We start from the raw sequence: 27,515 nt of genomic DNA on the forward strand, positions 1-27,515 counted from the left end.
TTGTAGAGACAAGGTCTTACTATATTGCCCAGGCAATTTTTAAATTTTTTATAGAAACAAAGTGTCACTATGTTGCCCAGGCTTGTTTCAAATCCCTGGTCTCAAGCAATCCTCCTGCCTTGACCTCCCAAAGTGCTGGGATTACAGGTGCAAGCCACCATGCCTGGCCAGCATAAGTTTTTGTAATTGTTTCAAATAAATGCAGGGCTAAAATGGCATAGAAAGCCTGAAGCACAAAGCACAGAAATAGACTAGTTGGTAGTATGGAAAAGACAAACAAACCTGGCTTTGCCACTTATAACTATAAGGGATCTTGAGCAGGTTTCCTGTAGGCTATAGAAATTTCATCTATAAAAGAAGGAAGGTTGGGTCATTAGATAAGCGTCCGACTTTCCTTGGACTATAAAATTCCCCTAGATTCATTATAAAATAACCAAGTTAATATTAATAATTTTGATTTATCAGTGCAGAACTCATTTGTCACATAGGGACTTCAGTAAGCTGTTGAGGAGGTTTGAGATATATTGTTAGATCTCACCCTTAGTAGCCCTTCTTTAAAGGTTCAATCTGATATACGCTGATTAGATTCAGTCAAATGCTCCCATTTAAAGCAGGAAACCTCACTGTTTTTTGTTTTTGTTTTTCCTGGAAACGATTATTTTCTTCTGGTTTGAAGTACGAATTATGGTAGGACCGAAGAATGTACTTTTCCATCGTTGAGTCTTCAAGAAGCTCAGAAAGCAGGGGATCCAACTAAATTTCCTCTGAATTGCCTTCTGTGTGCAGGATTCCAGAAATGCAGCTAGAAGGTGAACAGTAAACAAAGAGTCTTCAAATTGACTGAGTACTGGTGATTGGGTGCTTATCATGTGACCTTGGGCAAGCCCCTTCCCCTTTCTGGGCCCCAGTTTTTGTTTCTGTGGATGACGGAACTGGGACTAGAGCAACTACATTCCTTCTGGTGCTCACATTCTAACCAATATGATTTCCTCAATCCAAAAGGAAGAAATGCTCCATTCTTTCCTTAGTCATCTGAATTAATTATCTACATAATTGGCATAGCCTAGATTTTATTTGGCTTGGCTCACTCAGCTGGGTTATGGATGGATCTTTGAGAATAGAGCCCTCATAGTGCCTTGGAGATACTCTGAAAGGGTAGGATGTAGTCCTTGAACTGAATCTTTAGACCTAAGGCATACTGCAAACAAATATTCGTGAGAGTAGGTCGTGGGTGTGTTTTCTTTTTTAACTTTAGTTGATACAGAGGAAGTAAAGGTCTTGCTTTGGCTACTATGAAGTACCAGGGACAAGAGAATGTGACTGTGTGCTGCTGTTCACAAATTATATCTCCTCATTGAGGTTTCCATCTTAATATGCTGGGTCTTGCCAAAAAAAAAAATAATAATAGAAAAAGGTGACCTGCCTTAAATGAATATAAACATGAAGAAAAAACTCTCAAGTTTGGCAAATATGAACAGGTACCTGTGGAACTGAAGTCCTGCTGGGAAAAAAGTTATCTGTTGGGTTGGAACAAGGCACAGGCTGGAGCAGTGCTTCAGGTAGGGCCTGCTGCAAGCAAGGGAGACAGAACAAGCTAGGGTTTGGTGGCCATCCTGAGAGCCACTGACCAGTGTGTGTGCTTTCAGTGCCAGCTCCTGGCAGCATCTGATGTGAGAAGTGGGGCTAGTTACAGTTGTCTGGGAAAGCAGTATCAGAAGGAAAAGAGAGTTGGCACATGCCTATAGTCCCAGCTACTTGGGAAGCTGAAGTGGGAGGATGGTGAGTTTGAGCCCAGCCCGGGAAAAATAGTAAGACCCGACCAGGTGCGCTGGCTCACTCCTGTAGTCCCAGCACTTTGGGAGGCTGAGGCGGGCAGATCACCTGAGGGTCTGGAGTTTGAGACCAGCCTGGCCAACATGGTGAAACCCTGTCTGTACTAAAAATAGAAAAATTAGCTGGGCATGGTGGCATGTGCCTGTAATCCCAGCTACTTGGGAGGCTGATGCAGGAGAATAGCTTGAACCTGAGAGGCAGAGGTTGCAGTGAGCCAAGATAGCGCCACTGCACTCCCGCCTGGGCAACAGAGCGAGACTCTGTCTCAAAAAAAAAAAAAAAAAATAGACCCTGTCTCAAAAAACAAAAAAAAAAAAAAGAAAGAAAAAAGGAGGAAAGGAGAGCAAGGCCATGGGCAGCTGAGACTATCTTCAAACAAGTAACTTGGGTTCCTTTCCTGGAATTCTTGAGACTGAGCCCTAAGGAAAAGGCAGCAGCCACAGACAGCTTACCCTCACTCAAAACTTCACTTTTTTTTTTTTTTTTTTTTAGACGGAGTCTCACTCTGTCGCCAGGCTGGAGTGCAGTGGTGAAATCTTGGCTCACTGCAACCTCTGCCTCCTGGGTTCAAGCAATTCTCCTGTCTCAGCCTCCCGAGAAGCTGGGAATATAGGTGCACACCACCATGCCCTGCAAATTTTTGTATTTTTAGTAGAGATGGGGTTTCACCATGTTAGCCAGGATGGTCTCTATCTGACCTTGTGATCCGCCTGCCTCGGCCTCTCAAAGTGCTGGGATTACAAGCATTAGCCACTGCGCCCAGCCCAAAACTTCACTATTAAAACTTTACTTGATGGGGCATGGTGGCTCACGCCTGTAATCCCAGCACTTTGGGAGGCCGAGGCGGGTAGATTACTTGAGGCCAGGAGTTTGAGACCAGCCTGGCCAACATGGTGAAATGCCATCTCTCCTAATACAAAAATTAGCTGGGCGTGGTGGTGCACACCTGTAATCTCAGCTACTCAGGAGGCTGAAGTACGAGAATCACTTGAACCAGGTGGCGGAGGTTGTAGTGAGCTGAGGTGGCGCCACTGCACTCCAGCCTGAGCGACACAGCAAGAGTCCGACTCAAAACAAACAAAACTTTACTTGATTAATCACCAGTCCATTTATTTTTGGGATTTAAATATAGACCCTCCCTCAGAGCATATCTGCTAGGGAAGTTAGCAAAGTTGTTTGAATTACAGTCACATATCCCAAATGCCAAATGTTATAAGTCTAAGATTATTCATTGCGAGGCCAGGCACAGTGGCTCACGCCTGTAATCCCAGCACTTTGGGAGGCCGAGGTGGGTGGATCACAAGGTCAGGAGATCGAGACCATCCTGGCTAATATGGTGAAACCCTGTCTCTACTAAAAATACAAAAAATTAGCTGGGCGTGGTGGTGGGCACCTGTAGTCCCAGCTACTTGGGAGGTTGAGACACGAGAACTGCTTGAACCCAGAAAGTGGAGGTTGCAGTGAGCCGAGATTGCTCCACTGCACTCCAGCCTGGGCAAACAGAGCTAGACTCTGTCTCAGAAAAAAAAAAAAAAAAAAAAGGCCAGGCAGATCACCTGAGGTCAGGAGTTCAAGACCAGCCTGGCCAACTTGGTGAAACCCCATCTCTACTAAAAATAGAAAAATTAGCTGGGTGTGGTGGCAGGTGTCTGTAGTCCCAGCTACTTGGGAGGCTGAGGCAGGAGAATCACTTGAACCCGGGAGGCAGAGGTTGCGGTGAGCCGAGATGGCACCACTGCACTCCAGCCTGGGTGACAGCATCAGACTCCATCTCAGAAAAAGAAAAATTGAAAGATTGGCAATAACCTAAATGCCCACTAATATAGGGCCAACTGGTTAAATAAATTATGGTACATACTTGCAATACAATATTAGGTAACCATTAAAAAGAACGAGGCAGTTCTTTTCAACTGGAGAAAGTCCATGTAAATCACGGAATTATAGAATGCTCAGAGCTGAAGTGATCTTAAAGATTAGCTAGTTCAACCTCCTACAGGAAACAAGGAAAATGATTTACCTAAGATCATACAGTCGGGGATGAGGCCATAATCCAAGTGTTCTGGTATCTATTCCAATTCTGCTTCTACAAGGGAGTGCCTTCTCTCCCATATTATTCTTTGAGATACTGAGGAATGCAAGGCTTTTTATGCCTCTACCGTACTGAAAATCAGGATGAAGGAAGCTCACAGTAGAAATACACTTACTTATCCCATATGTTTTGTGTTTCCCTTGCGTCTTAAAAATTTTAAAGTCTGGTTGGGTGCGGTGGCTCATGCCTATAATCCCAGCACTTTGGGAGGCCAAGGCAGGTGGATCACCTGAGGTTGGGAGTTCGAGGCCAGCCTGACCAACATGGAGAAACTCCATCTCTACCAAAAATACAAAATTAGCTAGGCATGGTGGTGCATTCCTATAATCCCAGCTACTCAGGAGACTGAGGCAGGAGAATTGCTTGAACTTGGGAGGGAGAGGTTGCAGTGAGCCGAGATCACCCCATTGCACTCCAGTCTGGGCAACAAAAGCAAAATTCTGTCTCAAAAAAAAAATGTAAAAGTCTGCCTGTCTATATTAACCACATAAGATATAACATCTGTAGAACTTGGTCTATTTGGGGCAAGCCAGACTAGCTAATGCACTAGAGTAGAAAGTCCCATAGAAGTTTTCCTTAGAAGCAGACAGATGGTTCTCCTGGGACAATATTGAACATTTACTATAGGATGGAGAATATTATTTATAAATAATGTTTCTTTTTTTTTTTTTTGAGATGGAGTTTCTCTCTTGTTGCCCAGGCTGGAATGCAATGGCGTGGTCTCGGCTCACTGCAACCTCTGCCTCCTGGGTTCAAGTGATTCTCCTGCCTCAGCCTCCCAAGTAGCTGGGATTACAGGCTCCTGCCACCACGCCCAGCTAATTTTTTTATTTTTTTAGTAGAAATGGAGTTTCACCATGTTGGCCAAGCTGGTCTCGAACTCCTGAACTCAGGTGATCTGCAGGCCTCGGCCTCCCAAAGTGCTGGGATTACCAGTGTGAGCTACCACACCCGGCCTATAAATAATATTTCTAAATAAGAAATTTCCCTGAAACTTTTTGGCTGTTGGTATTAGGTATTAGGAAAGCCTAATACCCTCAAAAACCTTGGATGTTCATTCCACATTAGATATATGCCTGTCTTGCTTCAAATTAATTTGAGGGAGGAGGAGGTAATTTTCCATTCACCAGACAGCAGCTCACTTCTACATGTCGTCTACTCCTACATTCTCCTATCACATTGTAGATGTGAGGAATTTCCAAGATGTTAGTTTAGCTGTCATGTGTGCTCATTGATTTATATAGCTTCTGACACCAGTATGTATTTGCAAGCCCCAAATTCACATAAGGACTCATATTTTTATTTCTGAAAAATGTTTCTATGAGTAGATACCTGCTTTTAATCTGACATCCATCTGTTGTCTCTGGTTAGGTGTTCACAAACTATCAAGAAATATATAAGAAAAATATCTGATTAGAATAAACCATCTGCCATTTTTCCTTCCATGCTGAAGAATTAAGCATCTGACTGTAATATGGTTTGATAAAGGAGGGTGGAGGCTGATTAAAAAAAAAATTCAACTATAGTTGATATCAGATCCATCCAACATAGTTTAAAATCTACCAGAATTAGACCTAATCCTAACAATTACAAACATAGTTTATGTAAGCGCAAAGTACCTGTATATGGGGGTAAAATCCTCTCATCTCTTTTCTGATCCTAGAGCAATAAGCTACACAAGAAAACTTGCCTGAATCAGGTTCCTGTGCTCACGTATCATCTTTCTAACCAACACATGCTGTAGGTAGAGTCTTCCAGGATTGGCAGCTGAGGGGCTTTTCAAACTGTGGGCTTTGGAGACTTCAGTGTGTTAAGAAACAGGAAGGTGAGGAGGTATTATTTCATACAGGAAGGCCTCACCTAAACTGACCAACATTGACTTCCAGGCTTCTGTGGGAATTAAAGCCTTGTAGGTATTAAGATAATGATGGATGTTCCCTACTATAGGAAGCTGGAGACAACAGCCAGTTCTGCTGGAGGAACCTCTTTTCCTGCATCAACCTCCTGAGGCTGCTCAATAAACTGACCAAATGGAAACATTCCCGGACCATGGTGAGTGTGGTTTTACATCATGGAGTTGTCCATCTGACTGAATTTTAAAAAGATCACTAGTAAATATTTGTGTGCTGCCTGGTTTGTGATCTCTGTATATAGACACTGAATGCTACATAAGATTTAGCACCTCATAATTCTGGGCACTTATTCTATATTAGATGATTACTTATCAGTCCATTTCTTTTCAAGGGGCTGAATCTCAAACCCTCCCTCAGGGCAACTCTAGCAGGGAAGCTAGCAATGTTGTTTGGATTACACACATTCCCAAATGATGCAAGTGCAAGGTTTATCATTGCAACATTGTTTATAATAATGAAAGCTTGGCTGGGCTCCGTGGCTCATGCCTGTAATCCCAGCACTTTGGGAAGCCGAGGCAGGCAGATAAGAAGGTCAGGAGTTCGAGACCAGCCTAACCAACATGGTGAAACCCCACCTCTACTAAAAATACAAAAATTAGCCAGGAATGGTGGCAGGCACCTGTAATTCCAGCTACTCAGGAGGCTGAGGCAGGAGAATCGCTTGAACCTGGGAGGCAGAGGTTTCAGTGAGCCGAGATCACGCCACTGTACTCCAGCCTGGGCGACAGAGTGAGACTCCATCTCAAATAATAATAATAATAATAATAATGAAAGCCTGGAAACAAGCTAAATGCTCATTAAGCAGGACCAACTAGTTAAATAAATGATGGTATGTCCTTATAATAGAATATCATGCAATCATTAAAAAGAATGAGCATCCGGGCTCAGTGGTGCATGCCTGTAATCCCAGCACTTTGGGAGGCTGAGGCAGAAGGATTGCTTGAGCCCAGGAGTTTGAGACCAGCCTGGGCAACATGATAAGACCCCATCTCTATTTAAAAAAGTAAAAGAATGAGGCAGTTCTGTACTGATATGGAATGATTTTCAAGATATATTCAATAAAAAAAGCCAGCTATAAAACAGTGTGGCAGGATATGTAGTTGGCTACCATTTGTGTTAAGAAACAAAAGTAGGCTGGGTGTGGTGACCCACACCTATAATCCCAGCACTTTGGAAGGCCAAGGTGGGAGGATCACTTGAGGTCAGGAGTTTGAGACCAGCCTGACCAACATGATGAAACCCCATCTCTACTAAAAATTAGCTGGGTGTGGTGGTGGGCGCCTCTACTCAGGGGAGGCTGAGGCAGGAGAATCACTTGAACCCAGGAGGTGCAGGTTGCAGTGAACCGAGATTGTACCACTGCACTCCAGCCTGGGCGATAGAGTAAGACTCCATCTTAAAGACAAAACAAAACAAAACAAAAAGTAATATATGCATACATAGAATTATCTCCAGAAAAAAACTGTGACAGTGGAAATAATATGTGTGGCTGACAAAATTTTCTTTTCACTTTATACCATATGCTTTGAATACTGAAAACTTTGAACAATAAAATATGAATGGAATAGTTCTCTCTCTCTCTCTCTCTATATATATATATATATATTTTTTTTTTTTTTTTTTTTTTTTGAGACGGGGTCTTGCTCTGTCACCCAGGCTGTAGTGCAGTGGCATGATCTCCGCTCACTGCAACCTCCGCCTCCTGGGTTCAAGCAATTCATGTGCCTCAGCCTCCTTAGTAGCTGGGATTACAGGCCCATGCCACCACGCCTGGCTAATTTTTGTATTTTTAGTAGAGATGGGGTTTCATCATGTTGGCCAGGGTGGTCTCAAACTCCTGACCTTAGGTGATCCACTGGCTTCGGCCTCCCAAAGTGCTGGGATTACAGACATGAGCCACCGCACCCAGCCCCCCTCTATATTCTTGAAGATTAAATCTAGGTAGAGCCTGGACCACAGAGTCCTGAAAGCTCCCCAGGGATTTCTGAGACTAGCTAGGTTTGGTTTAATTTGTCTGTAAACTGGAAATTCCAAGAAACGTTAGATCTTTACCCCACCCCTCTTTCAATGAACAGATGCTGGTAGTGTTTAAATCGGCACCAATCTTAAAGCGGGCCCTCAAGGTCAAACAGGCCATGCTGCAACTTTATGTCCTAAAGCTGCTAAAGATACAGACCAAGTACCTGGGGCGCCAATGGAGGAAAAGCAACATGAAAACCATGTCAGCCATTTACCAGAAAGTGCGTCACCGCATGAACGATGACTGGGCTTACGGGAATGGTGAGTCTTCCCAAAGCTCTTGACTTCCTGGAGTTTCCTGGGGTTTAGACAAAACTAAATAAATATTTATCACTCCTCTTTTGGCATGAATTGTTACATATTTTAGATGAAAAAATATGTGATTATAGGTCAGGCGTTGATACACCAAACTTTAAGGTTATGCCTCAAATTCTAATATGTACCCTTGTCCTATGTAAACTATGAAAATCCATTTTATAAAACAAGTAAATTGAGAGATAATTGCCTTTCCAAAACATTCTTTTAAATGACAGCTTTTTCCAAAAGATTTAAATTAAAACAACTTTTTATTATTACAAAGCAGTTAGAAAAAAGATAGAAAATACAAGTGAACAAACATTTTACTATATTATATTTATGCCATATTTGTACTATGCAGAAATTGCCACCATTAACATCTTAGTGTATATTCCTCCAGATCTTTTTCTATACATATATATGCATATTTTATTAAAATGAAAGCAAGTTATGTATGCTATTTTGTAATTTTCTCTTTTAACATTATCTCTACCTTTTCATGTCAGTACATTTTCATTTCATCTAATAAAGTTCATATTCACAATTTTCTAGTTGTCCCAAAGTGTTCTTTATAGCTATTTTTCCAAGTCAGAATCCAATCCAGGACCACAGGTTGTATCCAGTTGTTATATATATGTTAATTATTTTTGTTTTCGGTTTTTTGTTTGTTTGTTTGTTTGAGAGAGAGGGTCGCTCTGTCACCCAGGCTGGAAAGCAGTGGCATGATAATGGCTCACTGCAGCCTCAACTTCCTGGGCTCAAGTGATCCTCCCAGCTGCCAAGTAGCTGGGACTGCAGATGCATACCACCACCGCATCCGGCTAATTTTTAAAATTTTTTTGTAGAGATGGAGTCTCTCCCTGTGTTGCCCAGGCTGGTCTTGAACTCCTGGGCTCAAGGGATCCTCCTGCCCTGGCCTTCCAAAGTGCTGGGATTACAGGTGTAAGCCACCGTGCTTGGCCTCTAAGCAGTCTCCCCACCCCCACCATTAATGCTAACTAATTGAAGCACTAGGCCAGTTGTCCTGCAAAATACTCACATTCTGGATTTGTCTGTTTTCTTCTTTGTGGTGTTATCTACTTTATTCCTCTATCTATGGTATTACCTGTAAACTTGAAGTTAAATCTAAAGGTTTGATGAATTCAATTTAAACCTTTTTGGCTGCAGTATGTCCTAGGTAATCTTGGGAACTGTACATTGCCTCACATCAGAAGGCAAGATATTTGGTTGAACTACCAGAACTTGTAAGATTGATCAGAGTTTGGAAAAATTTATTTTGGAGAGCTTTTTTATTGTTTTGTATTTGACCATTATTTCCATAATTGTATTTGAGAATTTTTGGTAATGACTTATCTTTGCTGGGTTTGTAACCTGCTTGAATTCTAAAGGATGATGCAGTAAAGAGTTCAGAGAACTCTACTTGCTTACCTGGCAGGGAAAATACCATGATCATGAAAGTGGTTTTCCCAGGACAAGGCTTATCCATTTTACTCCAGATATGCTGACCCCTGCTGTTCCCCCAAATGTGGGAAACTCAACTGCATAATTTATGGTAGTGAGGGACTGTCTTTTCACCAAAAAAGCATTTAGAGAACTAAAGGACACATATGATAGGCACATAACAAGCCAGGATGCAACTTCTGCTATAAGACATAAAGCACAATTATCTATTAAATTCTTGTAAATTTTTAAAACACAAAAATGTTTTATCCTGCAAATGGCACATCTGTTGTTGCTGCCATTATGAGCCCAAACTCACACTACACTTCCTTATGATAAACTCTTGCATGTAGGACATGAGAGATCTGGGAGATTTGTATCTTTAGCCCTGAAATAAGTGTCTAAGTGAATAGAAGCAAAACAGATTATCTGTTTTCTGTTTTTACCTTCATTGAAGCCGTCACCTCATCATCTTAAAATAAGCTGACATATAGATTTATCATGTGCTGGAGGAGATTCCAGGGAATCAGGAAAGTCTTCGGTAATTGGTCCATTCTGATTCTCCATGTTATACCCCTCTTGCCCCTTCCTGTTCCTTGAAAGCTGGCTGTTCCATTCAGATGGGACACTCATCCCCTAAGGAAAGCTGCATAAAAGGAATTTAATTACCCTTTTGGGAAACATAATACATATAACTAGTAATACATAAAGCTAATAAGAAAGTGAAATAATAAAAAGGAAATACAATAGAAGAACTCCACCTCCCTCTGGGCCCTCATTTCCTTTCTCATAGGTAACCACTATTACCAGTTTCTAGACTACCCTTCCAAAGATAATTTCTGCATATACAAGCTTATGCATGTGGGCATATGTGTATTTTTTAAACCTAAGTGTCAGCATGCTGTATACTAACTTCGTACATTGCTCTTTACAAAAAAAAAAAAAAAAATTTCTGAGCAGTTCCATTTTTGGAATCCCATAGACCATGCTCTGTGACGAGAGGAGCAGCATCTTGCATTATATGTCTTTTTCTTCCTCTCTTTCCAACACAGACATCGATGCCAGACCATGGGACTTCCAAGCAGAAGAATGTACCTTGAGGGCCAACATTGAGGCTTTTAACAGCCGTCGCTATGACAGACCCCAGGACTCTGAATTTTCACCTGTGGATAACTGCTTGCAGAGTGTACTGGGGCAGAGGTTGGATCTGCCTGAAGATTTCCACTATTCATATGAGCTCTGGCTTGAGAGAGAGGTGTTTTCACAGCCCATCTGTTGGGAGGAGCTGCTCCAGAATCACTGACTAAGTTCTTGTCAACAAGCATCAATAGATGGAGGTCAGCTCCAATAAATGGTGCTCTGCCTACCCTGTCCATACAGGCGCTGTTACCAGTTCAGGGCTCTTCTGGGGGCTCTTGGGCCTAGAAATGATGCAAGGGTGGGATCCTGAATCACAACAAAATGATCAACTTGTCCTGGGGTCAGTTGGGTGCCCAACTGGCCTTGGAAATCTTTTGGTGGATCAATTCTAGATAAGCTCTTTGGTACGACCTTTTCCTGCTTTAGTCTTGGCTACAACCAGGCTAGACTTTGCTGGCTCTAAAAGAGGAAATTTGTTATGGCATTTGATCCATGGCATTCATCACAGATAGTGGGAGGTACAAGTCATAAAACAGGGAGAAAGTTTTCTTCTTGCTCACCCTGGATTCCTAGGACTTATCAGAGATTTGGAAAAACCAACTTTGAAATTAAGTTTGCATTTTAAATTTCAAGTTCGGACAGCCTCTTTCTAAAATCATTAGCTCTAAGATTATTTTAGAGCACCTGCACCTTCTTTGTGAAGGATGATGGTTTACTATTCCCTCAGTACTGCATGTTATAGAAAAATGTGTTGTGTAAAGTGTTTTTTTCCTCATTCTGTAAGAGATCTATATTCAGTGTGAAAATTATTTCCTTGTGTACCCTGTATAGGGCATGGAATGCTCTGCCATTTTTAAAGAGCCACAACCAATATGAAATAATCAGGTCTTCTCTAAGGATGTTTCATGTTTTTCTTAAATGACTCCAGTCTTAAAATGGCTGAGCATATTGCAGAAAATTATCCTTTTCATCTAATTCATTTTTTAAATGACAAGTTAACTACAGGAGGCTTTATTTATTCAGATGGTATGTCCACTTGTGCTCATGATCAATATATTTTTCTAATTGAAAAGAAAAGTAAAAGCATCACAGCTTACCATTTTTCTTTTTCTCCAATGTTGATTAATGATTTTTTTCCATTTTATTGCTAGCAGTTTCAAAGTGTCATGTGGAGATTTAGCAATACTGTCTCTACCTAAAAGTATTGCACATTTCATTGAAAATGTAAGAGTTGACATACCAGCCTCTTTATGTTTCTCTTTTACAGCAGAATCACATACTTCTCAAGATAAACAAGGTTTTTAAAAAAGTTTCTGATTTAGTTAGGATCATATGCTTTTTTTTTTTTTTTTTTTGAGACAGAGTTTCACTCTTGTTGCCCAAGCTGGAGTGCAATGGCACGATCTCAGCTCGCTGCAACCTCCGCCTCCCGGGTTCAAGCGATTCTCCTGCCTCAGCCTCCCAAGGAGCTGGGATTACAGGCACACACCACCATGCATGGCTAATTTTTTGTATTTTTAGTAGAAACAGGGTTTCACCATGTTAGCCAGGCTGATCTCAAACTCCTGACCTCAGGTGATCCGCCCACCTTGGCCTCCCAGGGTGCTGGGATTACAGGCATGAGCCACCATGCCCAGCCTCTTCAAGCTTTTTTACTATACATGTTGCCCCTCTCCCCCAACTTAGGCACTACGGAATCTTTTTATGATGGCACCAGGTCACTTTATGCTGGGAGATCTAGTCAAAATTTGCTTATTTACTCTGCTCCTTGTCAACCACAGTATCATTTGGAGGACATGAATAAAATACTTGACAGTTTCCAAAGGAGCTATACCAAAATCTAATAAGTAAATTTTGGATTTTACCTCTTTGTGCTTTAAAGTACCAGGATTTCTGTCTTTATGGATAGGTCTTGGAGAATGTAAGTAATGGATGAAACTTTTAAAAATAATTTGTAAGTTTTACCTAAGTAGGACAGTAGTCTTTATTGCATCAAAATAATTTACTGAGCACAACTCCTGTAAATTAATCTACAGTCAGGCTAGTATTTTAATATGATTTGAGTAAAAAGATAATTTTCAAGGAAAGAGTAATCATCCATCAATTTATTTTAAAGCCAGATAGTATTCAATTTATGTCAATAACAAAGAAATTGCCCTTTTAAAAGCATGTACATGAATGCTTTTTGAGGCACAGAAGTATGCTAAGCTTTAACATTTTGTATTTATTTACAACCCTTTTCTAAGGGAAGGTTACTTCTCAGTGCAGATGGAGAAACTGAAGCACTAAGGAGAAATGATTAGTTTCCAATCACATCGTTTTTTCCACAGACTTGCTGGGACTAGCTTTCAGGTATTGACAGCCAGCCCCATGTATTAAGGTAACCAGATTGAATCTTCCAATTTGAGAACCCATGTATGGGTTGCAGTGAGCCGAGATCGTGCCACTGCACTCCAGCCTGGGCAACAAGAACGAAACTCCGTCTCAAAAACAAAGAAGGATATAATAAAGTTAATATATAAACCATGTATGTGGTTAGGAATAAATTCAAATTCACCAGTCTCCAATGGTGATTACTTTTACTACATAGAAAAACATTTCAGTGACTTACAGAGGATTTTTATTTGTGAATATTTCAGTAAAGTTTGTGTTGATTGTTGATAACACTGTTCATCTACTGAAGCACTTTAATAAAAATAAAATGAGCTGGAATTAGAAATTTGGTGTTTAAATTCTTCAACACAAGAGAACCTCAAAGTCAGATATAGAAAGGAAGGATATAGGCCGGGTGCAGTGGCTCACACCTGTAATCCCAGCACTCTGGGAGGCCGAGGCAGGCAGGTCACCTGAGGTCAGGAGTTCGAGACCAGCCTGACCAACATGGTGAAACCCCGTCTCTACTAAAATACAAAATTACCTGGGCGTGGTGGTGCATGCCTGTAATCCCAGCTACTGGGAGGCTGAGGCAGGAGAATCGCTTCAATCCAGGAGGCGGTGGTTGCAGTGAGCTGAGATCGCGCCACTGCACTCCAGCCTGGGCAACAAGAACGAAACTCCGTCTCAAAAACAAAGAAGGATATAATAAAGTTAATATATAAAATATTATTTTACCGCCAGAGTGTTCCCTGAGGATAGACTAATATGAGCAATAACTCCAGATCTTAGTGACTTTTGACAAACGTTGTTTCTTGTTCATGGGTCTGGGAGTCAGCCGCAGCTCTGCTCAACTCAGCTTGGGTTGCTTGGCTTGGCTCTGCTCCACAGTCTTCTTTCTCTGGCACTAGACTGATGGAATAGTCCCTACTTGGGACATACATTTTTTATAGTGAAGAGCAGGAGCAAGAGACAAACCATACCATGCAAGCACATTCAAAGCTCTTGCTTGAATATTGTGTAAATCAAATTGTTCATATACCACTTACCAAAGCAAATCACATGGACAAGCCTAACATGAGACTGGAGAAGCATACTCTACCTACAGAGTGGCAAACATGGGTGGTATAATACTCTCATAGTAGGGAAAGTGAATTGGTCATGAATATCTGCTTCTATATTACACACAACACACAGCCCCTCCTCAAGGAAGACCAAAAATCTTATCCAGTCATGTGAGACCTAAATTCTAGGATTTCATCTAGATGAAGGTGTAGATGAAGTGTTTCTTGATCCTGTGACTTGTTAACTTAAACAACAAGATATATCTACCTAAAATGAACAACAGAGACCAACTCTCCAAAGCAGAATTTATTTCGGAATAGCAGGGGATTACATTCTGGGATATGCATGCTATGGCAGACCACAGGCTCATCCAAAGGAGTTGTGGCAAAGGGGAAGCTTTTAAAAACAAAAAGAAGTCCACATAAACTGTTTTGGAACAAAGACCATTGGTTACAGGGGCTTGTTGCAGAGTTGGCAATAGCTCATGGGTGGAGACGTTCATTGTTAGTTGAGTATCCTTGTGTAAGTGATTTATCTGGAATACTGTGGTTTTGAGGAATTTTTTGCATAGTTCCCATCATAGGCATACTTGAATGAGGGCCCCTCCTCCATGGCCTCAGCTCCGTTTTGTTTGTTAGAGTTTGACATTAGTGACTCCATTTTGATAATTTTACAATTAATGCATTGTGGTGGTCATTTCACAATGTATACATATATCAAAACATCAAGTTGTATTCCTTAATTATATAAAATTTGTGTCACTTTGATATCCAGGCTACATGAAATATAAACCTATGTGAAGTATAAAACTTGCCACACTGGGACTCTGGGAACATAGGTGATAAGTATGTGTTTAGGGTGGTTTGCAGGGGCAAAGAAAGTCTTGACATGATTTCAGAAATCCTAGGCACACCAATTAACATCTGCTTTACCTACAATAATAGGTCCAGGTCAGACTTTTTGATAATAGTGTAAGTGTGATAGAATGTTTTCTGTAGTAAAAGAATGTTTTACAAAATACAGAATTTGCTAAAAACATTTGTGAAACACCCAGTAGATTCTTTAGCAGCTGGTACTATTCTGACTTGTGGTTAATGCTAACACATACAGTTGGCCTTCCACGTCCATGGGTTCCACAACCATGGATTCAACCACTGTGGATCAAAAATATTTTTAAAAATTGCTTGTGAGGCCGGGTGTGGTGGCTTATGCCTGTAATCCCAACACTTTGGGAGGCCAAGATGGGCAGATCAACTGAGGTCAGGAGTTGAAGACCAGCCTGGCCAATATGGTGAAACTCTGTCTCTACTAAAAATACAAAAACTAGCCAGGCCTGGTGGCTCATGCCTGTAATCCCAGCTACTGTAGAGTCTGAGGCACGAGAATCACCTGGAGATGGAGGTTGCAGTGAGCCAAGATCATACCACTGCACTCCAGCCTGGGAGACAGAGTAAGACTCCGTCTCACAAAAAAAAAAAAAAAAAAGAAAATTGCTTGTGTACTGAACATGTAGTCTTTTTTTCTTGTCATTATTCCCTAAACAATACAGTAAAACAACTATTTACATAGCATTTACCTAATATTAGGTATTATAAGTAATCTAGAGATTATGTAAAATATACAGGAAGATACACATAGTTATATGCAAATACTACCCCATTTTATATCAAGGACTTGAGCATCCAAGGATTTTGGCATCCTTAGGAGGTCCTGGAACCAATCCCTCACAGATACTGAGGGACAACTATATTGTCTTAGTCTGTTTTCTGTTATAAGACTACCAGAAATTGGATAATTTTATATAAACAATATAAATTTATATGGTTTACAGTTCTGGAGGTTGAGAAGTCCAAGAGCATGGCGCTGGTATCTGGTGAAGGCCTTTATGCTGCATCATCCCATGGCAGAAGGCAGAAAGGCAAGATAGCACGCTAGACAGAACTAGGAAAAGGGGGCTAAACTCATCCTTTTTCAAGAACCCACTCCTGAGATAATCAACCTATTCCCACAATAACTCCATCAATCTCTTCATGATTGCAGAGTCTTCATGATCTAATGACTTCTTAAAGGTTCCACTTCCCGACATGATTGCATTGGGAATTATGCTTCCAACTTCCAACACACAAACTTTGGGAGACACATTCAAACCATAGCATTTCTTTTTTTTTTTTTTTTTTTTTTTTTTTTTGAGACAGAGTTTCGCTCTTGTACCCCAGGCTGGAGTACAATGGTGTGACCTCGGCTCACTGCAACCTCTGCCTCCCAGATTCAAGCAATTCTCCTGCCTCAGCCTCCCGAGTAGCTGGGATTACAGGCATGCGCCACCACGCCCGGCCATAGCACATATTTTATATGATGTTTTTCAACATTAGAGACGTCAAAAAGACATTTGATAGTAAAAATGGCTACAGTATGATGTTATTATCTATACATTAAATATAAACTTTATCTGCCTCTGAGTCTCCTCCTTTCCCATTTTCTCTGAACCAAAAAAAAAAAAAAAAAAATAGAATGAAGAGAATAATTTACCTCCCTTATCTCACCACTCAACACAGATTGTTTATATGGTGGTGGTTTAACAATATAAGGAAATGTGTAATCTCTAAAATAGAGTAGAACAAAGAGATCAAAGCTCTATTGATATTGGTAAAGCATTGTAACAACATGCAAATTATTTCTGGAAATGTTGGTATAGGTAAGTCCCAATAGGTGATGTTTGGAAAACACATGAGTTACATCTCAAAAAACAACAGCAACAACAACAACAACAAAAAACAATGGAAACTTATTCTCTCTTTTTTTTTTTGAGACAGAGTCTCACTCTGTCGCCCAGGCTGGAATGCAGTGGCACAATCTCAGCTCACTGCAACCTCCACCTCCTGGCTTCAAGCAATTCTCCTGCCTCAGCCTCCCGAGTAGCTGGGATTACAGGTGCCTGCCACTATGCCCAGCTAATTTTTTCTATTTTTAGTAGAGACAGGGTTTCACCATGTTGGCCAGGCTGGTCTCAAACTCTTGACCTCGTGATTCACCCACCTTGGCCTCCCAAAGTGTTGGGATTACAGGCATGAGCCACCACGCCTGGCCAACTTATTCTCTCTCACAGTGTAGAAGCCAGGTGCCTGAAGTCAGGTGTCACTAGGAAGGTGCTCCCTCAAAAGGTTCAGATGGGAGAATCTGTTGCCTGCCTCTTCCAGCTTCTGGGGGCTCTGGGAATTCCTGGGCTTGTGGTGCATCACTCCAGTCTCTGCCTCTGTGGTCACAATTCTTCCTCCCCTTCTCCTTCAAAACTCCCTCTGCTTCTCTCTCATAAGGATACATGTGATTGCATTTAGGGCCCCCTCGGATGATCCTCCTCTAAAGATCCTGAACCCAATCACATCTTTGGCCGTATAAGGTAATATTCACAGTTTCCTGGAATTCAAATGTGGACAAATCTTTTTTGGAGCCACCATTCAACCCACTTTACCCACTAACACTCATCAAAAATCTAACGAATAGCAACAATGATTCATTTACTCCCCTCTGTCATCATTAGTAGTGTAAGGCAAGTCCCAGGAGAGGTTATTTTTAATTGAAAAATGCTTGCAACTGTAAATGTATTCAAAGGAGATTGAAGTAAAGAAAGATTTTCTGGCTTGGGTAGGGGATATGCCATGAAGAAGCAGGTATCCAGTTGAATAATACATTTCTGCATTTATTGGTATTTTAATTAAGAATATACAGGTTAAAAATTCAGAGGATACAAGAGTACACAATGAAAAATGTAATTTCCTCCCATCCAGATCCCTATCTTGTTCCTCAGAAGTAATGACTATTAATATTTTTTTATCCTTTCAGAAAACTTCCACAGTACTCATCCATCTCCTCCCTACCAACATTTTTTTTTACACAGTTGGGAACACAAGACATGCTGTTCTATATTTGTCTTTACCATTTGTCTTGGATATCCTTCCATATTAATATTCTCTCATATGACTATAAATTAATATACTCATTTAATAATATATGATTTTAATTACTTAATAAATAAGTCTTCCCTAACACCACCTTCAAATACTTTTCACTTAAGAAGGGTATAGATGGGAAGAATCGTGTGTAGCGTGTGTGTGTGTGTGTGTGTGTGTGTGTGTGTGTGTGTGTTGTGGTGGGGATGGGATTAAGGGAGATTCACTCAGTTCCCATAGCAATAGGTCAAAACAGTCTGACATATCATTTTCTCCCAGCAGTTCTGGTTATTCAGACTTCCAAATCCTGTAAATGTAATGAGATGGTGCCCGAGTGTGCTATGGGGAGGTGTTCAGGCTGTTTGCTCCTTTAGTAATTAGCCAGATTTAAATTTCAAAAATCAAGAATTTTAAATTTTTACTTTTATTTTATAGAAAAGAAAATAACCAAAGTCTTTCTAGGGAACTGCAAGACTACAAAAGTCATCCCACCTCTGCTCAAACACCTTCAGGGAAAGTGACTTCTTTACTAAATAAGACAGTGCCATCAGTCCCCTTGCCTCCAAATGGAAACATTACTTTAAACATTCTGTAACTTTTTGTTCAAATGCTTAATGGAGCTGGCAGGACAAAGATCTTCCATGTGGATGCCTGTGAAAATATGTCTTTGCCAGAAGATAACATTTTACCCAGAAAGGCAGTACAGCATAATGGCTCAGATAGAGGGTGCTAGACCCAACTTGGTGAGCTATTGTATCATGCTCTGCCTCTATTAGCTGTGTGATATGCGACAGATGATTTAGTCTCTCTATGCTTCAGACTCCCCATCTGTAAAATGGGGCTAATATTACTACTTACCTTCTATGGTTGTATTAAATGAGTATACATGATTTTTATATATAGTGCTTAGGAGAATGCTTACTAAATATGAGTGCCCAATAATTGCTAATATTTTTCCTATCTCATCCCCCTCCCTCTCAATCCCCCAGCAAGAATAATAAATAGCATTTTAACTGTCTAGATCAGGGATTGGCAAACTAACAGCCCGTGGGCCAACTCTAGCTTACTACCAGTTTTTATACAGCCCATGAGCTAAGAATGTTTTTTTACATTTTTAAATGGTTGGGGAAAATCCAAAGAAGAAAAATATGTTCTGACACATGAAAATGAACACAGATGTGCTCATTTGTTTACATGTGGTTTGTACAGTCATGTGTTGCTTAGTGATGGGGATACTTTCTGAGAAATGCATCATAAGGCAATTTCATCCTCGTGCAAATACCATAGAGTGTACTTACACCAACCTAGATGGTATAGCCTACTGCACACCTGGGCTATATGGTATAACCTATGGCTCCTAGGCTACAAACCTGCACAGCATGTTACTGTACTGAATACTGCAAGTAATTGTAACACAAGAATGAGTATTTGTGTATCTAAACATAGAAAAGGTACAATAAAAATAAAGTAAAATACAGTAAAAATGGTAGACCTGTATAGGGCACTTATCATGAATGGAGACTGCAGGGCTGAAATTGAGTGACGTGTGAGTGTGAAGCTCTGGGACATTGTTATATACTCCTGCAGACTTTATGAACACTCTACACTTAAGCTACACTAAATGTATTTAAATTTTTTAATTCAATAACAAATTAACCTTTGCTCACTGTAACTTTCTTACTCTATAAACTTTTTAATATTTTTAAACTTTTTGACTCTTCTGTAATAACACTTAGCTTAAAACATGCACATATTGTGCAGCTGTACAAAAATATTTTCTTTCCTTATATCCTTATTCTCTAAGCTTTTTGTATGTTTAATATTTTTTAGTTTTTAAACTTTTTTGTTAAAAACTAAGTCAGAAACAAATACATTAACCTAGGCCTACACAGGGTCAGGATCATGAAGACATCACTGGGTGATGGGAATTTTTCAGTCCCATTATAATCTTATGGGATCACTGTTGTATATGTTAACCAACATGCTGTTATGCGCTGCATAGCCTGTAACTGCTTTTATGCTACATCAGCACAGTTTAGTAGTTGTAAAAGAGGACACAGGGCCGGGCAAGGTGGCTCACACCTGAAATCCCAGCACTTTGGGAGGCCGAGACAGGTAGATCACGAGGTCAGGGGTTTGAGCCCAACCTGGCCAACATGGTGAAACCCCGTCTCTACTAAAAATACAAAATTTACAAAAAATACAAAAATTAGCCAGGCGTGGTGGGGGGCATCTGTAATCCCAGCTACTCAGGAGGCTGAGGCAGGAGAATCGCTTGAACCCAGGAGGCGGAGGTTGCAGTGAGCTGAGATCATGCCATTGCATTCCAGCCGGGGTGACAGAGCGAGACTCCGTCTCAAAATAAGAGACACAGGGCCCACAAAGTCTAAAATATTTACTCTCTGGCCCTTCACAGAGTTTGCTGACCTCTGTCCTGGATATGAATGACTCCTCTCCTAAGTCTGCCCCAGCTGGCCTTGTATCCCAAGGTCTTGCATTCTCACTGCTGGGACCCTAGTGGGTGACCAGAGAAAATTCCTACAAAGAGCGGTTTTTCTGTAACTTCTTCTTTAACATAAGGGCTACCAAGGGTGGGGCTATCATGAAATGAATCCAGTGATATACTATTGCACTTAATGAAACAAAAAGAAAAAGAGAAAGAAAAAATGAAGGAAGGACGGAAAGATGATGTCACCAGAGTAGAAAAGAGGAAATAGGAATGTTTAAGTGTAACTTCTAAGAAAGATAGTGATAGAATATTCTAAGTTTGGATATTCTAAGAATGCATGCTTCAATTCTGGTAATTTTTAAAAAGAACAGCACAGTTAGCATTACTATTTATAAAGAAGACATAAGGATGTGTATTCATAAATAGATAAAATTAACTAGTGCTATTCTGATGTGAGAATGAATAGTTATCTAAATTTAACATCTTCTTCCACTTTACACAGGAAGATTTGTTCAGTTCTTGTGGAATAAACATCTAAGGTCCTAAACATTAAGTGATTCTTAAGTAAACTGGCATTTAAGACAAATGCATATGTAATCAATGATGTTCTGATACTAGCAAGAATCTGAACTATGTGCTATAACAAAGTCTACCACCCAGCCACACACCTCAGCAGCTCTCCTTACCTCCCTGCAGATGAATGCTAAGGCTTTCTTCCGTGCAAAGGCTGAAGATCCATTTGCTTGATGGAAAACAGTCCTGCCACTGAAATTGTTTCAATCATCACTAGACCATTCATTTTATATCCTGCCTGTCCACTGGCAAAACATGCTTTCTTGTGCTTTATATCTTTTAAAGCAAGGCTGCTTGGAAACACTTTAAATTCACACAGCAGGCCAGGTGCACTGGCTCATGCCTGTAATTCTAGCACTTGTGGGAGGCCAAGGGAGGATCACTTGCGCTCAGGAGTTTGAGACCAGACTGAGAAACTCAGGGAGACCCTGTCTCTACAAAAAATTAAAAATAAAAAAAAATTAGCCTGGTGTGGTGGTGCTAGCCTGTGGTCCCAGCTACTAGGGAGGCTCAGGTGGGAGGATCACTTGAGCCCAGGAATTCGAGGCTGCGTGAGCTATGATTGCATCCTTGTACTCCAGCCTGGGCAATAGAGCAAGACTTTGTCTCAAAATAAAGAAATAATAATAATAATTAATTAATTCACATAGTACTTTCACAGTTATTCTATCGTATTGCCTTCACAGCAACTCAAGGGGAAAAAGCGAAGCTCAGAGAATTGTCCAACTAATAAGTAGTGAGGCCAAGACGTGAACTCACATGTTCTGGCCTCAAGTCCAGGGCACCTTCCTGAATAATTATAGTGGTTAACAGCACAGGCTCGACAGACAGACCGAGCGGGCTTTGACTCTGACTGTGAACCTGGGAAAGTTACTCACTTTCTGACCTCGTGTACAAAGTGGAGAACATAATAGAAACAACCATACTGGTTATAGCGAAGTGAAAATGCAATATGTGTGCAAACGCCCCTTCAGTGTTGGCTACAATTTGCAGTAAGAAAAGGATGAAATGATATGGATATCAAGGGAGGGATTGATACAAGAGCATTTCCAAAGGACACTTAGGCCTGACCGAAGAACTTCTCATTGTAGATGGATGAAGATGAGCTAGAGGAGGTGAAGGGCAGGAGCTTGGGAGAACGGTGCAGCCAGTGGGGACCAGATGAGGCAGGACAAGGGGAGATGCGCAAAGTGTAGGGAATGATGGGGGCTGAGGGCCGGAGCTCAGAGGGCGGCCATTTCTCACCACAGAGCCTGTGTCATCATGAGAGTGGCAGGCACTGCCGTGACTCCCTGACCCAGCAGGGGAGGGGACACTGAGGGAGAAGCGCACAGGGCTGAGGAGTGGACTTTGAGATCATCCCCCACTTGGAGTGCAGCAGGAGGCAGATAGGCATATAATGACGATGTGGGCTGGGATGAGCAAGGAGCAGAACGCATGCCTCAGAAACAAGTGGGGGACTTAAAGGAGGGGAGGCTAGCAGCCTTCACTTAGGCTCAGAGGTCAATGAGAATGAAGTCTTTGGGCTGGGCAGAATAAAGGCAATAATACTTCCCAATGAACCATGAAAATCATTCCATTAACATCTATCATTACTGCTGTGGCATAAAGTGAGGAACCTAAAAGAGGCTGCTCACTGTGGAGGAGACAAGGAAACCTCTCTCTAACTAAAGTACAGATTAATGCAATGCCAGAGGCCGAGGCTGAGTTTAATGGGCACAAAGTGTTGCTATTGATTAATGAGCTCACAGTTTGTGCTGGGCCTTGAAGGTTATACAGGCTTCTGATGGTAAGCAAGGAGGAGAAAACACTCCAGCTAAAGGGGACCACATAAGTAGAGGCTGGGAGGTGTGGAGCACCACAAATCCCAGAGACAGAGGAGAGTGGCCAAAATAAGGCATGAGGGGCCAGCAAGGGTAAGTAAAACTAGACAAGCAGATGGAGGTGAGATTCGGGAAGACGGCACATATTCATACCATACCAAGGAGTTCTTTGTAGGAAATAGTCATCAACAGTTTTTGAAAATGGATGAGACATGATTAAATCTGTGCTTTAGAAAGAATACCAGATGGAGTGCAGAAGCCTCAGGAGGCAGCAGGGCTGGTCAGGAGACTTCTGTAGCAGCCCAGGCCAGAGACAGCACAAGCCTGAGCAGGGTGGTGATCTGAGGAAGAGCAGGGTGGGGAAGGGCGATCCCCCAGAGAGACAGGGCTTGGCAAGCAGTGCAGGAGGGCACACTGAGAGGCTTGCAGCTTGGTAATTGGGAGCAGGTGGCACCATCTACAGACTTAAAAAGGTGACGGTCAGGTGTGGTGGCTCATGGCTATAATCTGAGCACTTTCAGAGGCTGAGGCAAGAGCATCTCTTGAGCCCAGGAGTTCAACACCAGCCTGGGAAACATAGGGAGACCCTATCTCTATTAAAGAAAAAATATTGAAAAAAAAAAAAAAGAAAAGAAAGTCAGCTGGCGCAGTGGCTCACGCCTATAATCCTAGCACTTTGGGAGGCCAAGGCAGGCGGATCACCTGAGGTCAGGAGTTCAAGACCAGCCTGGCCAACATGGTGAAACCCTGTCTCTACTAAAAATACAAAAATTAACCAGGCGTGGTAGCACACGCCTGTAATCCCAGCTACTCTGGAGGCTGAGGCAGGAGAATTGCTTGAACCCCGGGGGCAGCAGCTGCAGTGAGCTGAGATCGTGCCACTTCACTCCAGTCTGAGTGAAAGAGCAAAACTCCGTCTCAAAAAAAGAAAAAAAAAAAAACAAGTCAGGAGGCAGCCTCAAGTAAGTGCAGATGAGAGTGTTCTAGATACAAAGAGAGAGAGGGATCAAAGGTGACCAGTTCCTAGTGTGGGTACCTAGATGGCTGCTGAGGCCATCATCCAAAACAGGAGATGCACATGGCTATGAGAAGTGTTTGATTTTACTGATTTAGAGGCAGGGTCTTGCTCTGTTGCCCAGGCTGGAATGCAGTGGTGCAATCACTGTTCACTGCAATCTTGACTCCCTGGGCTCAAGCGATCTTCCCGCCTCAGCCTCCCAAGTAGCCAGAACCACAGATGTGTGCCACCACGCCCGGTAAATTTTGTATTTTTTTTCATAGATGGGGTTTCACCATGTTGCCCAGGCTGGTCTTGAACTCCTGAGTTCAAGCAATCCACCTGCCTCAGCCTCCCAAAGTGCTAGTATTGCAGGTGTGATCCACCGCGCCCAGCCATGTTTGATTTTAGATGCGGTAGGGTAAGGTTCCTAAGAGTTGAAGTTCCAAAATCAACTTTATCAAGGTATAATTCATATATTGTAAACTGCACTCATTTGAAGTATATAATTTAATTAATTCTGACAAATGTATATACCTGTGCAGGGCCAGGTTCATGGGCTGTTTGACCCCAGTGGTCACACAGAGTCCTACTCTTTTTTTTTTTTTTTTTTTTTTTTTTTGAGAAGGAGTCTTGCTCTGTCGCCCAGGCTGGAGTGCAGTGGTGCAATCTCGGCTCACTGCAACCTCCGCCTCCCGGGTTCAAGCAATTCTTCTGCCTCAGCCTCCCGAGTAGCTGGGATTACAGGCGCCTACCACCATGCCTGGCTAATTTTTGTATTTTTTAGTAGAGATGGGATTTCACTGTGTTGGTCAGGTTAGTCTTGAACTCCTGACTGCAGGTAATCCACCCGCCTTGGCCTCTCAAAGTGCTGGGATCACAGGCATGAGTCACCGTGCCTGGCCGAGTTCTGCTCTTAGAAGGGCCACAGGCTTAGGGTTTAGTGCTCTGAGTTTCACAGTGTGAAAATTTCTTAGTAATTTTACCTTGGAATTTGTGTTTTGTCAATGAAATCTGACGGGAAAATGGAGCATGTTGGGGGAAGGGGGTTGGTGCCTTAGCTCCTGCTGAGTCTCACCTCTTGTCACCCCCCACTACCCCCAATCCCCACCTTCACCCTACCCAACCCCCATCCCCATCTAGGGCAGGGCATGGCAGTACCCCAGTACATTCAGAGTGAGACATGCGAGCTTTCTGTCCACCACAGTCACGACACCAAGCACATCCTGGCACAGAGGGTGCAATCCCTCGAGGTTCACCCATCTGCTATGGGACGATAGCTAGGAAGGGGAGTGTTCCCGTACCCAAGGAAACACATTAAACAGTAAATAAAAACAGCATAACAGGTTGACAGAGACCACAGAGAAAAGGAAAGCTTTCTACTTTAGTACCTTTAGTGGCACTTTTCCCTGCTTCTTCCTGTTTTCATTTTGCACTGAGCCATGCAAATGATGCAGCCAGCCCTGCACCTGGGTAACTACTGCCACAATCAGGATAGAGAGTATTTCCATCGCTCAGGAATTTTCCTCTTAGCCCACTGCAGAGTCAATCCTCCCCCACCCACGGCACACCTCAACCACTGATCTACTTTCAAGACAGCTGAGTTTTAAAACTTGTAGCAGGAGGCCGGTGCAGTGGCTCACGCCTGTAATCCCAGTGGGAGGCCGAGGCAGGTGGATCACCTGAGGTCAGGAGTTCGAGACCAGCCTGGCCCCTGTCTCTACTAAAAATACAAAAATTAGCCGGGCGTGATAGCACATGCCTTGTAATCCCAGCTACTTGGGAGGCTGAGGCAGGAGAATTGCTTGAACCCAAGGGGCAGAGGTTGCAGTAAGCAGAGATGGTGCCATTGCACTCCAGCCTGGGCGACAGAGCAAGACTCCATCTCAAAAAAAAAAAAAAAAAAAGAAAAGAAAAGAAAAGAAAGAAAACAAAACAACCTTGTAGGAGGGCTCTGGATCTCTGATCTGGAGCTCAGGAAAAGCAGGGCTGGAACAGATTTGGGAGTGATCCCATAGGGGTAACCCTGGGAGAGCTGAGATATCCCAGAGAAGTGTAAGCGGCTGGGGTGGGCCAGCCCCATCCAAGGATGAAGACAGGGGCAAGCAGAGAAGAAAGTGCAGGTGGAGGACAGGAGAATTTGCCATATCCAGGGCATATGGACCATAAGAAAAACTCACAGACATATTAAAAGTAGTTGGAAGTTGGGTTTGCTCTGTTAATGAAGGATTAGGGAAAGCATATGTAAGAGAACCTAGAACATAAACAGTCCTCTTTGGAAGCCAGTTCGTCTTTCAAGAGAAAACAAACAAAACACCTCATCCTTGCAGAGCCTTCCAGGACCCTACTCCTGCTTCTTGGTCTAGCCTCCTCCTCTTGTCCCTAATTTTGGCATAATTGACTGCTCCTTGTCATCCAGATCTGTTTTAACGTCACCTCCTCAGAGAGGCCTTCCCCAGTCACCAATCTAAAAGAGCACCCAGTGGTCACATCAATTTAATGCAATATGCCATACTGTCCCTATCACTTTTAATGTCTGCCAGGCCCTCCATTTCAGCCACGGCCACCTCCCCCAAATCACCCTCTAAAAGAACAAGGACTTTGCCTCATTCAGAGCTCAATTTCCAGGGCCTAGAAGAGTGCCAGGCACGTGGCAGATGCTCAATAACTGTTGAATAAAAAGGAATGACAGGCCGGGCGCGGTGGCTCACGTCTATAATCCCAGCACTTTGGGAGGCTGAGGCGGGCGGATCACCTGAGGTCAGGAGTTCGAGACCAGCGTGACCAACATGGCGAAACCACGTCACTACTAAAAATACAAAAATTAGCCGGGCGTAGTGGTACGCATCTGTAATCCCAGCTACTCAAGAGGCTGAGGCAGGAGAATGGTTTGAACTTGGGAGGCGGAGGTTGCAGTGAACCGAGATCGCGCCACTGCACTCCAACCTGGGTGACAGAGAGAGACTCGGTCTCAAAAAAAAAAGGAATGACAAGTCATAAAAAAGAATGAGTCGTACCACCCAAAGTGTAGCCTTCCCCTGCGGGGAGGGAGGTTGGAACTGGCAAGGTTGGAGGCAAAACTGTAACTACTGTACCTTTCTCGCACAATCCTACTTGCACATTAACTCCCTCCCCACCCCTTTAGTCTCTCGGGCCCTTACTCTCTTTATCCGGCTCTTTTGCAAACATTTCCCATGATATTCTCCCTTCACCGTCACACTCCTTATGCTCGTTTCCCAAAAGAGCTTCTCCGATGATCTCTCCCAGGTCGGCCGAGTGAGCGGGCCTAGCCAGCGCTCTCACCCCAGCGCCACCCCAGTGGGAGCGCCGCCCGCGCCCGCCTCCTCGCCCCGCGCCCGCCGCTCCGGCAGCCCAAACTCAGACGCTAAAGCGCCGAACTGGGGTTCCGGGCGCTGGAGGCCGTGGTAGGCCTCGTGCTAGGTGAAGGCCCATCCCGCGCGCGCGGGCCCGGCTCCGCTCACCCTCCGAGCGCTGCCGCGTTGCCCTGGCAACGGTAACCACGGCGAGGCCCTGCCCCACGCCCGGCGATTGTGAGC

General features: G+C 42.7%; 1 protein-coding gene, 1 long non-coding RNA gene and 1 pseudogene across 3 annotated transcripts in view; 2 read left to right on the top strand and 1 right to left on the bottom strand.

Moving 5' to 3' along the window:
- The window catches only part of STRIP2 (striatin interacting protein 2), a 55,602-nt gene extending 42,152 nt beyond the window's left edge, over positions 1–13,450 (top strand). Inside the window, exons 19-21 of one of the 2 annotated variants that reach the window (XM_054497249.2) lie at positions 5,870–5,974; positions 7,911–8,115; positions 10,644–13,450. In XM_054497249.2, coding sequence (XP_054353224.1) covers positions 5,870–5,974; positions 7,911–8,115; positions 10,644–10,894 — 561 coding nt within the window. In that variant the 3' untranslated portion in view covers positions 10,895–13,450. The remainder of the gene's footprint in view (positions 1–5,869; positions 5,975–7,910; positions 8,116–10,643) is intronic. The other variant, XM_063668451.1, reaches the window with a different exon arrangement.
- LOC129041726 (uncharacterized) lies at positions 445–27,487 on the bottom strand. The gene is made up of 4 exons (XR_008503900.2): positions 27,120–27,487; positions 10,038–10,237; positions 5,255–5,304; positions 445–802 (listed from the first exon to the last, which is right to left on the bottom strand). It is a non-coding gene; the product is annotated as an uncharacterized LOC129041726 (long non-coding RNA).
- LOC129041887 (U1 spliceosomal RNA) lies at positions 9,572–9,724 on the top strand (annotated as a pseudogene).
- Positions 27,488–27,515: the final 28 nt, after the last annotated feature.

The sequence above is a fragment of the Pongo pygmaeus genome, chromosome 6 (assembly GCF_028885625.2).
Source record: "Pongo pygmaeus isolate AG05252 chromosome 6, NHGRI_mPonPyg2-v2.0_pri, whole genome shotgun sequence".
NCBI classification, from domain to species: Eukaryota; Metazoa; Chordata; class Mammalia; order Primates; family Hominidae; genus Pongo; species Pongo pygmaeus.